General features: G+C 48.2%; 1 protein-coding gene across 1 annotated transcript in view; it reads right to left on the bottom strand.

Moving 5' to 3' along the window:
* Positions 1 to 13,105, bottom strand: part of LOC100116030 (receptor-type guanylate cyclase Gyc76C) — a 64,328-nt gene that overhangs the window by 33,218 nt on the left and 18,005 nt on the right. Inside the window, exon 3 of the mRNA XM_003426763.5 lies at positions 5,107 to 5,571. Within this exon, the coding sequence (XP_003426811.1) occupies positions 5,107 to 5,529 (423 nt within the window). The 5' untranslated portion in view covers positions 5,530 to 5,571. The remainder of the gene's footprint in view (positions 1 to 5,106; positions 5,572 to 13,105) is intronic.

The following is a 13,105-nucleotide window of genomic DNA, read 5'->3' as shown; positions in this document are numbered from 1 at the left end:
TCGATGACTCGGCGTAGGCGTTTCCGGCGCGCGAGATAGTGCCGTTTCATTCGCCTGCTATGTTGACGAAAGAACGTGCAATTTTTGACATATTCTCGGCGCTGCGCACGACTTCGATTGTACCGAGAAGACAGAAGGCTCGCTCCTTCTCCTCATGAATACACAAATAAAGTACGCGAGAAGCAGGAGGAGAAACCCGGCGTGCGATCCCCTTCCGAATCGGATCGGCGAGATCTCTCGAGTTTACGTGTGCAAATTCGATCGGGTGAAAGTGAGCCGCCGCTCTTGCAGCCCGTCTGTCTGTCTGTGTGTATACGTATACGCGCGTCTCTGTGTTTATGTGTACGTAGGAAACGCTTCCGGCGAGGCACAGAGTACGTATACGAAAATAAAACGCAGCAGACGGTAAAAAGGCACATCGCGCGATTTCGACGTGTAAGGAATATGCAGCGCTCGGGAAAAACGCCGGTGGCGAATAGTCATGAGTATGCGCGAGAGCTGAATGGACACTGCTGACGCGGAAACTCGAGCGTAGACGCGCGAGCGCGGGCTTTGTGCCGGGAAAAACGCCGTCTAGCCTCGATGGAAAATACGTAGCGTATCTTTTTTTCTCTGCGGAATGAATTGCAATATTCGAGGATAAATATAAATCAGCGAATGATACAGATTCTCGAGGAGCAATCAACGACGTTCATAAATTAGTACCGATCGCTATACGGGCAGCCCGCGTGTACTTGGCTCCGAACAAAATTTATTTTACAGCCCTCGTTTTTATACACGCTTGCGCGCGCGAGTCGTAAAAAATGATTGCGCCAGTCAGGCGAGTGTGTATAGCGAGCAGAGGTCATTGACACTGTGTAGGTATGGATCGTTTTTGCATCTCGTCTCTCTATACACACGCGTGCGAGTGATGGGCGCCGCCGAAATTTCGACGAAGAATACATCGCGACGGAGACAGCTGCCGGTGTATAAATCTCGGAGCAGCGGAAAATCACTCTCGCTTTATTATATCGGCGCTCGTAAATTTCTTTCGCCGGCAGCTGATGCCGATGCTTCGGGTGTGCGTTTTGATTTTAAATACGCATACACCGACTGACAGTATAGCGCGATTTTATACAAGTCGGATATGAAGCGTGATTGATAACGATTGCGTAACTCGGCGGAAATCGAGCTGTTCCCATAGCCGCAGCGGAGAGCTAAAAATAAACTCGCGCAATAAGTGGCGGAGTTCTAAAAAAGGATACGCGTGCGCGCTCGTTGAATTACGCAAGTCAGGTTCTTAAATGGCAAAAAGGTGTGTGTGTGTGTGTGTGTGTGTGTGTGAGAGAGAGAGAGAGAGAGAGATGTTGGTGCGTCCGCGTCTGTCTCTGCAGGAGAGGAAATAATCGACGAAAACGAAAGTAAACACGGACGTTGGATTTCATTCATATGCGCGCGGTGTAACCGGATGAAAGAGACTGGCGACAACGAGCTTTGGAAAATATGGCGTAAATGTCACGGGCTGATATTTATAGGTCGCGCGAGGTGAGAGCTTCAAAGAGTATAAACAGGCGTTAAAACCATCGGAAATATATCCGTAATTCATCGAGCTAAAGTGCAACAGCGCAGACTAAGCGTGTATGGATTCACGCGCAATGACGAAGCATCCCAACTTCTCTCCCTCGGATACACAGCGTTCGCATAATAACCCCGGCTCCCATATCTCGGAACAACGTTTTCGCGAATAGAGGCAGCTTCCGAGAGAGAGATAGCGCTAATGCGCCACAGATGTGTCGCGTCCGAATAGTTGGCCGAACTCCAGAGGAAAGTCGCTGCTTTTCTCCACTAGTCCACGCAACACGGAAGCACAGCAGCGACGACGTGCTTTTCTCGCTGTGCTGGACTACTCCCCCCCCCCTCTCTCTCTCTCTCTCTCTCGTTCGTCGCGTTCGCAATCGAGAACATGTGTTGTCGGCCCCGCGTTGACTACAAAGTTTCTTGACCCGCACGCTTGCACTTGAGTGTGCGACGAGCTTTTTGATTGTTTTAGGCTCTTCTTTCCACAAGTGTCGTTTGCGATACAACTTTCACTACGATATTGCCTGTATCACGAGCGAAGAGTATTCTTTGATGCTGGCTGTAGGCTCGATTACGATTCACAGCGTTAAAAGAAAAAATGACTCGCAGTGAGCGTAGGCGCGGGTGGCTAAGGCTACGCCACTGCAGCAGCAGCAGTAGCAGCACAGCAGAGCTGGCAACGGCTCGATTTTACCAATCAGCCTGTTTTCGAGTAATTGAAGGGCGTCCGGTCATGTACAAGTCGCTGCTTCGTAGAGCGCGCGCACAATAATACTATACCTACACCCGGAGTGAGTGAGAGAGTCCCATAGCCGAGTGGGAGAGAGATCCGAAGGGAGAGAGACTCGCTCTAAAACTCAGGGACGACGACTCGCTCGTGCGGCTCTTTTTTTTCTCCTCGCGTCATTACGCTCCTCATTTTGCTCCTTTTCGGATTCGACTCTGACGTAAAACGCGGAAAGCTGCGGCTGCGCCTTATTAAAGCCGATTTTTTTCCTCTCCAGTCACGGCGGCGAGAGAGCTTTATATTTTGTCGAGGAGACAGATTTTTCGATCGTTACTTCGCTCGCGCGATGAAAATTATTTTATTATCCACGACAATAAGACCCAAACGGCGTTTTTGTCCGCAGACGTTATACGCAACAATGTTTCCGATAAAGCGCGCAGCGCGTCTATAAAAGTTTCACCTGCCTGCATATGAATATACTACACGCGGATACTTTCACGGTCGCCGATCCTTGATGATTCTTCGCCGGCGGCGGTGGTAGATCTCGAGATATGGCTACCTTTATGCGTGTACTTGCGTATGCGTGTCGTGAAACGTTCGCGTATGCGAAATTCAAACGGAGGGTCTCTTTTTATACGGAGATGTTTTCTCCAGGTGTCGATTAATTTTGATGAAATTTATAGGCATCAGTGCCGATATTCATGTAGCAGAGCCGCATGCGTAGCCGTACACAAAGCTAAAATGCCCATCGTGCGTAGGCCGTCGACAATACAATATACAATCGAGGAATGTTGATGCACGACGAAGGCCTCGGCTCGCAATCTTTCAAATTATACCACCACGCAGGCGCTATTATACGCAGCTCTTCCGTGGCGCGCGTTTATAAATATGATTTTATAAAGATCTCTCGCGCTCTTCCGTTTGACTTGCTATGAACAATCTCGTCTCTCGCCGACGCGTCATCTCGCTGAAATACAGACATTTTAAAATGTCCATCAGTGTTTGATGCTTTGTATACCGCTCAGACACTGCAGAGAAGGCTCGCGATTGTTTATGCGTGTTTTTTTTTGTTCTTGACAGAAGAAACGTCATAATCTACTCACTCTGTTTGAAAATCATTTATAATACGATCAATAACAACACTTATCGCGCTACCGCGTCAACAAACGCATCATCAACTCGTAAACTCGAAATATTTACTCACGCAGCTCCTCGCGCGCGGAATTATAACGCGATAAGTCACAGCGGGAATTACACGCCGAGAAGATCGGCTCATCTCGCAGAGGGTTATACCACCTAAAACTCGCCGCTGCTGCTGCAGAGATGGTTCTCCCTCCACAGAAAAATTGGCGCCGGCCCGCATACGTGCAGTGTGTGCTTTCACTCTTCGCCGCTCACGCGCGCGAATATTCTTCTCACGGTTGCAATCGCGTGGGCGAATTATGCCAGCAGCGGGATACCTTTTTATATGCTTAACCTTCGCCGTTGCTTCGCGACTTTCGTTTTTTTTCTCCCTCTCACAAGTGTATAATGTCTCGGTTCACTTTTCGATACGAGCCGTGCGTTTTCCGATCTTTAAAATAATACGCCGACTCTGTGCGCGCGGAGACTCGATCCTCGCGCGAAGCCCCTCTCTCTACCTCTTCCTCTCCGTAACTTGTCTTTTCTCATTCTGGCACACTACATCGTTGTCCTCCCTCTCCTTCGCGATCGTGGGAATGGAATCGGCACCGGTTACGCCTGCACACGCTCGTGTACGTGTGTGTGTGTGCCTCACTTATGGCCCTGCTTCGTGTCCGTAGAATATCGACGACGAGAAGGTATAGAGAAGGAGAGAGACGGAGAGAACGGTTCTCCAGTTTGGACTACCATCTTTTCACCGGCGATTTATGCTTATCGGCCGTACCGATAAAGACTCCCCTTCCCTCCTCTCTTTCTTTCTCTTTCTCACTTGCTTCTTGTTGGGATCCAAGCAGAGAACGAAAAAAATGAAGAGACAACGAGGCGCCGTTGAGATCTTCCTTTTCTCCCCCGTTCTCCTTCCTTGCGTCTCTTTCAGACTGCTTGAAAGAAAGAGAGAGAGAGAGAGAGAGAGAGAGAGAGAGAGAGAGAGAGAGAGAGAGAGAACTGTTCTCGTGGTCAAATATAATATAGCCGCTCGCGTCTGCGTACGCACACGCGAATACTGTTGTTTGCCGAGTCACGGATGATTTTCGAAAATCACCGCGATTATTTTCCTTTTCGTTTCTCGCTCTCCGCCGCCGAGTGGCTCGTTCTCGCGCTCGTCATCAAACGCCCGCCGAGAGTTCGCCATGGTATTTATTTTTCGCCGCGTTAGCGTATGATCGAGAGAGCCGTATTTATTGAGAGGCGTTTTATTGCTGTGGGTTAAACGCGTATGGGTTATTGGTTGTAGTCGAGAGACAGAGAGAGAGAGAGAGAGAGAGAGAGAGAGAGAGAGAGAGAGAGAGAGAGAGAGAGAGAGAGAGAGAGAGAGAGAGAGAGAGAGAGAGAGAGAGAGAGAGAGAGAGAGAGAGCAGACGGTTTTAGACTCATGAGAACGAGCGGTCATTTTTAACTCTTTACGAGCCACTCCAGAGCCGAATCTTTACGACAGCGGAGCAGATAATTAACTAAATACCGCAAACACGATATGTAGCCGCTAGAGGGGTCAGTTTTATGGCATCTGATTAGGGGATTACCGGCGTGTTTGTCGAAGCTCAATAAACCTAAACCCGACCACTCTTATCTCTCGCTGTGAGGTTATCCACTTGAAATTGAATCATCAGCGAAAAACGAGTGAACAGAATGACGCAACTGACCTCGTCAAGGGCCATGGAGAACGCGCCGGAGATGGCGAGTCCCTGCCTGTCCTTGAGTTCGCCTTTGATCGCGGTGAGGTAACCAATGGTGAGATTCTGCGGCTTCCTCGGCTGACGTTGCACCGGTAGACTACTACTCGTGACATCTTGCCCACTGGACGGTGGTTCGGCTCGACCGGGACACGTGGCCAGCAGCAGCAGCAATATTACGCCGAGAACACCGCAGCGGTGGCGCTGCTGCTGCTGGCGTGACGACCCTACCGACGGTCGGTAAAGACGAGTCGGCCGGTGCAATGATGTCTGATGGATACGATGAGGATGTTGGCGTGGTTGCGGCTCTTGTTGTTGTTCTTGTGGTGGTTGATGTTGCTGCTGGCGACGGGGAGGCCTGCGGCGGCTCGTGCTCGGCGGGCCGGGGCGCATGGCCGCCGCCGCCACCGGTCAGCGCCTCCTTCCTCTCCTCACCTGTAAGCAAGTGTTGAAGAATAGAGATTAGGCAATGTTAAAGAATTTTTCCGTTTTGTGACTGCGGAATAAATTGTTCGGGGTCGCAATTTACCCGGGGAACCCAGTGATAACGTGCATTTTTCACAAGCTGCAAGGAAACACTTGTCCTCAATTATATAAACCGAAGCTTTTCTCCGACAATTTAATTAAAAGCATTCTCGATCGCGCTTTATCGGCTCCTGTCAAATACGAATTACCCGCATAAACTAGTCGAGAAAAGCCGATTCTAGCATTATAAATCCATAGCCCAAGGCTGGGAATTTCCAGTCTGGGTAGGGATGCAAACCGCGATAGCCGAGCAGGTGGGCATTATAAGGAAAATCGCTCCGATTACGAAAGCTCTCCTCGCGGCCCTTTTTGCGCAACACCATACGAGCATATGAGAGGGGATATAATATAATATATATCCGGTATCGCTATTCATTTTTTAGCATGAGTCGATGCTCGCGGCGCGAATGCGGTCAGTGCACGTGTTCGCTACTGCTGCATACTACTTATGTGCTTGATGTAGTCATGCTGTATACGGAGAAATTCACCGCGACAATGAAAGCGTTATATATTCTAAGTAAAAAGTTACTAATCACCTAACAGCGAAAATTTGTATTTCCTGACGCGTCAATCGATATGTCGTATACTGTTTTCTAAATTCGCGTAGCACAGCTAAGGACCTCGCCAGTTTGGAATTGTAGACGCAGCTGCAGACTCGCGTTCGCGCGCACCTGTAGCTCGATCGCGGTGTGCCACACGATAGAGAGCGAGAACGCTCAATTATGCAACGGACCGAGCAACTGCGGAAAATAGCTAATGATTTTGCCGATAGTCGAACGGATTAATCCCTTACGTGGGAGGAGAAGCGTATGGCTTTAGCGACCCTTCTCTCTGATTAATTTTCAAAGACAGCAGCCCACTTTGAATGTTTTTTTAAGTGGGATTTAACTAGTCAACCCAAACGTTTGGTATACGATGAACAAGAAGAGATGATGAAGGCAGTTCGCGCGGTTACAACTAATAAAAGATATAGCACGAGCAGCCGAAACAGCAGGCCAAACAAGGCAGATTTAACATTGATGGCACACCGCTATATGTACATCTCGGCACGCATATTGTTATGAGGGAAATGGAAATAGCCTATGCGCCACCTATATTTCCACCTGCCAAACAACACGCAGAGTTTAGGCGGTGACGAATAAGTTTCGCACGCATTATTAATAGTGTCGACTTACGATCTATCGCGAGCGCGAACACAGCTACGATTATTTGTGTGCACTTAAATCAATAGATCCATCACTTCGCGAATTTCAAATCTTTGGCACTCAACTCGCATTCAAAAAAGGATGATACAAGCATTACTGCTTTCGATACAGCATGAAATGAAACAAATCACTGCACACGCACAAAGCTAATTAAAACGTTAACTTCTCAAAGCTCGACTCCCCGTAAAGCAGCAGCGACCTCGCTCACGTCCGACACCCCACTGAGAACATTTTCGGGGTAGCCTGAGAGAGCCGAAGCTTTTTTACGGGGCACCTGTGCGATAGCAGTGTCTGCGCGTACAGTATACACAGCTCTTGTGCGCAGAATCGAGGGGAACACGTGCGCGCCGACAACATAAGGTAAAAGGCATGCGGATTTGGCCGAGCGAAGGTTCGACTTAGAGCACACATACACGCTCGCGAGTGTGGTGGGGAGGAAAGGCCTGTGTTTTGATTAATCGCTCTTGCGTCGGTTCTCATTGGTGCGCACCGGTTAAGAATGGGATTGTTACTGCCCGTACGGACATGGTTGAGTAAATTTTACTCTTTTTTTTTCACTACGCGCGTATAAAGTACGGGCGTGGTGGATACGTTATGGGCGTGGATCGAAACGAAAATATTGGCAGCTATAATTGAATTTTTTTAAGCATAGTGTAAAATTACAAGCGATTCAGTTTTGTTTGCGAAATACCGAGAATAGTGTAGTAAAATTACCTACACTCTAAGAGCCTGCGATGAGGAATCACTTCCGTACAATGTAATTAGAAAAATGCCTTTTGTGCTGGAATCGCGCATAAGCGCGCGCGCGTACATTCTTATTTCATTCGCTCGAAAAGACAAGATGGGAAACTATTATTATTCAGATATAATTATTGCTAAGTGGCTCAAATTAATTATCAACTTGGCGAGCTCATAAAAGCTGTGCTAAACATTAGATAATTGCCATACACGGACGCACGCGCCACACACACGATGTACGAATTAGTAATCGGCCTGCTGATATAATAGCGGCAACCTCTTGAAACTCGCGCGCGCGGTTTAATCGAATATAAGATTTAATTGATCCCTCTCTCCATCGCACGTGTAAAGAAGGAGTTCGTTCATCATTCATGCCAAGAGCGGGACGACAAAAAAAAAATTATGTATAATGAACCTCAAAGTCACGCGCGAGTTGTTCTTGCGCAAAAATGGCGCAGGTCTATTTTTAGAGCCAAGAGAGGAACTGGTATGCTGCAGCAGCATAGCGAGTGATTTTTTTTTGTCTCTCGCTTCATTCAAATGACGCTGGATATTGAGAGCGGAATATCTCGCGTTGGTGTTTCGATAATGAACTGCGATGAATCGACGAGTAATGTCACCGAGTTGTCTATTGGTTGTATATGGATGGAAATCGAAAATTTAAACCTCATTGTTTTAACCGCGGACAAAAGAAAAACCGCGCGCGGACAGAGGATATCGGACCTTGGACGGCCGCACGAATAATTCTCCGAAGTGGATTAATCATCTAGCGCCGAGAGTGAGAGAGAACAATTGGTAATTGCAAACGAGGCATTACTCGCTGTCGTAGAGAGCGATATAAAACACAATAAAACGTGTCATCGTCGCGATTGACCGAATTTCTCATCGCGTCTCATTGGTTCCGTCATGCCTGCCTCTTCATCATCCTCTGCGTTGACTAATCAATTTAAAATTCAAAAATCCATTGAAAACCAACCACACATGAACCTAACATTCTGGAATATACATCACGTACATCGCACACTTCGCTTCTCCTCCCCCGCAGCCGCAAGTGCAGCGCGCTAAATCGCTCGGACACGGGCATGCCTCTTCCTCCTCTCGGCGCTTTTCGCTTCTTCCTCTCTCTCTCCTGCGAAGATTCCCGACTCGTCGGTGGCCTCTAATTAGGCCTTAATTGCGGCGTCATTTAACCTCCGAGGTTACGCACCGTAGTAGATGTACCGCTCCGTATAAAAGGTGCCGTCGTCGTAGTACGTGTGCCGCGCGGAAAATATACAATATATCGTGTCGCCGCCGCAGCAGTGCGGCCTAAAATTAGCGCCTTGAGCGAGCGCGCGCGAGGCGTAATTCGATTTGCCGTGGAATATTAGAGCGGCGCCGCGCCGCTAAACGGCCAATTACGCGCCCTGTATGCGAGCCGAGGCGTGTAAAAAAAGAGCGCGGCGGCGGAGAATAAATAAAAGGGAAAGCTGTATATAGAAAGTGTATAGGTGGCCACGAGTGGAAAGGGCGACGCACCCATGTTTGCATAGGAAAAAAAGGCGTCGTCGTCGTGTGCCGAGCGATATATACGGGATAATAAATTATGTAAACAATAAAGCCACAGGTGCGCAGTTTCAATTGTCTCGCGCCTGTGGCCGTATAAGCTCTTCTTTCTATGCTTATATTATGATAGTGTTTGAATGGAATTGATTGATTTACCGCGATTTTTGAGGAAAATTTCGAAAGGTTACGCATAAGCGCACCTGTTTCTTCTCTCGACGTTCTATAAATAACCGGCCCTGAATAAGATTCCGTACACGCAGCCATACATTAAATTATCGGCACATTAACTTTATGATAAACCAGCGACGAGGGACATCCTCTCCGCGGCATCAAGGCCCGATCGTCTCTCGAAAGAGCCAGCTCTTAAACAGGATCTCTTAAAAAGGCTGAGGAGCGTGTAAGAAGGAGGATAAGTAAAAAATGAAGGAATTAAAGAGCGGCACACCGTTCGTCCGCGCGCGCAGCAGTAATAACAATCGCGGCGGTGCGATTCGCGCACACGCCCTTATTTGCCGTAGTTTACCGGCGAGCTGTAATCATTTCCATCCTTGGGCGCTTTTTCTCTTTCTCTCTTCTCTCTTCTCTGTGTGTACCGATGCTGATGTTTGGTCAACGAAAAGCACCGAAACTTTCCGGCCGCGCTCGTCGATCCTCGTTTCATTTTGTTCTCTCTCTCTCTTATTCTTTGCTCTTTTATTCCCATATTAAGCGCGGGCTAATTTGAGAGAGCGAGCGCGCAACTGGGTCGATGAAACCGACAGTTATGGGCATTTTTTCATCGCTCTTTATGCGGGAGCTGCTGCGACTCGCTGGCGTTAATTCGACGCGCTAATGATGTCCAATTTGATTCATTAAATTTATACGCCTAAAAAATAAAATTTACATAAAATCGCCGCAGCACATTGCACATTCCGCATATCAAACACAACTGTCGCTTTCGTACAGCCGCGCGCTCACGATAAGATAAAAGCCGCGGGAGCTTACGTGTTCCATTCTCTTATTTATCAACAAAACTTATATTTAACATCGGCAGCGTACACGAGAGAAAGAGAGAGCGAGAGCGGTGGCCCCGTTCAACTGCCGCGCGGAATTATATATAACGGAGATTTTATCGCGACGGAGCCGCTTTATATATTATGTACGATGTCTGTGTACGTATATAGCTTGAAAATTCACGCACATATAATAAGAGCGCAGAAGCGGAGCACAAACATCGGCGGCGCTGCTGCTCTTCTTGGGTTTTGCGCGCGTTTACGTAAAAAATCAGGGTCAACATACTCGCTCGCGCGCGCGTATCATTTGGATAAACATTGATAGCGTCTCTCTCTCTCTCTCTCTCTCTCTCTCTCTCTCTCTCTCTCTCTCTCTCTCTCTCTCTCTCTCGTGTGCATGGCGACTTTCGGAGTCGTAGTATGTTGTATACAGCACGTCTGCGGATATTTTTCTTGCCTTTCGCAGACGTTCTTCCCTTGTATAACCAACGAGGCTTTCTTGAAATTTTCGAAATCAGATTGGTTTTTCCAGAATTCAAGCGTCCGAAAATAAACAAACGCAAATACACAACGTAGGTCAGAAATATGATCTCACACGCGTAAACCGAAACTCTGCGTAAATTAAGCTGATCATGCGACGACGTTATTCGGCAGCAAAGTTAACCGAAGAACGCGAGAGAAAAAAACACTTTTGTCAGAGCGAGGATTCATCGCTCGCGATCACAGCTTTAGCGCAGAAATCTAGAAACTTTTTTTCTCTCCTACATCAGCGTCTCTCCAAGAGTTTTGGGCAGCCTATATACGCGCAACCGTCGGGTGATGATTACCGAACCACTTCGGCGCGTTTAACACAACTGATTCTCGTTCTGACAACAGCTGATTAACGCCTCGTGAGGAGCATATTTATTATTAATACTGCGAATTAACGTCGGAGCGCTGATCAGCTGGAAGGAGACCTGGCGCCATAGGATATCGCGATCGCTGTGGACGAACGTCGGGAAAAAAGATTTATCGTGTCTTGAGCTCGATAATGCTAAAATCAAGCATCGCTCGCGGAAATAATAAAGCCCGCTTATGAACAAGCGGCGTAAATCCTCACACGCGCGCACCTATACTCGGCATCAGAATTTTAATAAAGCAGCAATTCAGCAGTATATATAGTAAAAGGAAAATCCGCGAGCTCTCCGTCGAAAATGATAGTAGACGCGAGGGGCATTAGTATCTTCATCGCATATCGGCGTTAATATAAACGGGAGTACGTGAGGCCGGCTTATTACTTCAGGATGCATAAATTGCGGCATTTTTGCCGCGGCTAGCTCCTCCGCGAGACGCGACGACGCATATTAATGAACAGGACTATACGCTCGCGGATCTTCTCTCTCCTCGTTCTCTCGCAAGAGAGCTAGTCTCTGTCTCTTCTTCCTTTTATTTTTTTTGACTTTATATAAATTTAATTATATTTTGTACTGCAGCATGGTGTGGTCTTGCCGCGTATAAACCCATAGGCCGAACGACCGCACGAGTGCCCCTTTCATATATCGGCGTTATTAAATTATGATTGCGCTCGTTTTGCGTAATCTAATAAAAATGAACGAATTATCGGAGCATCGTCGGGTTTTTGTTCTCTCTGCCCGCGAGCGTCGAGTCAACGGCTACAGTAAAATCGAGCCTATCCGGAAAAGAGCTCTAAACAAGAGGCGGATACGCGGACCGTAAAAGGCCTTCCGAGAATCAGCGAGTTATCACGATTCGGATTTCGATTTTTTTTTCTTCAAATGATTACACACATTCAAGTCTGTGTATTTCGAGAATAAGGGTCGTCAGATCGAAGCAACAGCAGAAGCCGACTTACGCAAGCCGTGATATAAGCTCCCACATTAACGGTATACGCATCGCGCGGCAGGATCTAATCAAACGGCACCTGCTACGCAACAAAACGTCCTGTCCTCCTCCGTATAACAGGCCATCGCACGCCGGGGTGGAGCATAGTGAGGAACAGGAAAAAATCCGCGACTATCCTCGCTAGCTCGCTCGAGCCGGTAATTGAAAGATGAGATTGAAAGATATCCAGTGTAATGACAGGCAATAAAACGCACCTGGAAAGTGATGGATGGCTAGATCTCGCGGTGCTCGCCGCACTCTGGCTCATACGCTATTTATAGGGGCGTAAAGCGCTCCGCGCTGCACTCTTTATGTCGCGAGTGAGAGCCTTGTTCAGCGGCTTTTTTTGCACCGCTCGCTCGCTCTCCAGCGTAATATGTAATGTATATAGCGTTTATTGCTTTATGTCTTTGCGGAAGCTGTATCGCAGCAGCTTTTTTTAGCTACACGTGTATAAGTACTTCTGACAAACGTGTGCATTGTCGGCGGTGCGTTTTTGTTCTAGAAAACTCGAACGCGCTTGCGCAACGAGAGCGCGGCGATCCGAAAAGAGCGACTTCGGCAAACAAAGCTCTCTCCGCGAAAATACCTCGAAATCGCGCGCACGATGTTATTTTCGCGCGTGTACTCTCTAGGCACGGCTGCGACCTCAATAGAGCGCACGGCTTCGATAAACACGGAATCGGGCGCAACGAGCGTCCTGCACATACTACGAAAATCCTCCATGGACTGACGGGGGATCATCCCGATGTCGGATTCTGTCGAGCGGACCGAGTGGATTTTTGGCAAAGTCGAGAGGTATTCGCCGCGCGCTCGTGGCCCGTGTCCAAGAGCACCGCGGCGACGCGCTCTCGGAGAATCCGGCTGAATTTTCCGTCTCGAATGCTTTGTGCGGCGACGAAACGCGTATAAGTGTGCAGCTTTGCGGCGCGTCGTGTGATGCGCTTTGTCTCGGCGATGGTGCGTGCGAAAGCTCGTTCTTTATCGCTTGGAACCTGTGCAGTAGAGCCTAATTACGAAATTTAAACTGTAGCGATTTCAAACGCCCCGATGTATACTTTCTAGGAAGCTCAAGTAGCGCAC

This window comes from Nasonia vitripennis, chromosome 2 (genome assembly GCF_009193385.2).
Source record: "Nasonia vitripennis strain AsymCx chromosome 2, Nvit_psr_1.1, whole genome shotgun sequence".
In the NCBI taxonomy this organism is placed as follows: Eukaryota; Metazoa; Arthropoda; class Insecta; order Hymenoptera; family Pteromalidae; genus Nasonia; species Nasonia vitripennis.
This window is presented reverse-complemented; position numbering and strand designations above follow the sequence as displayed.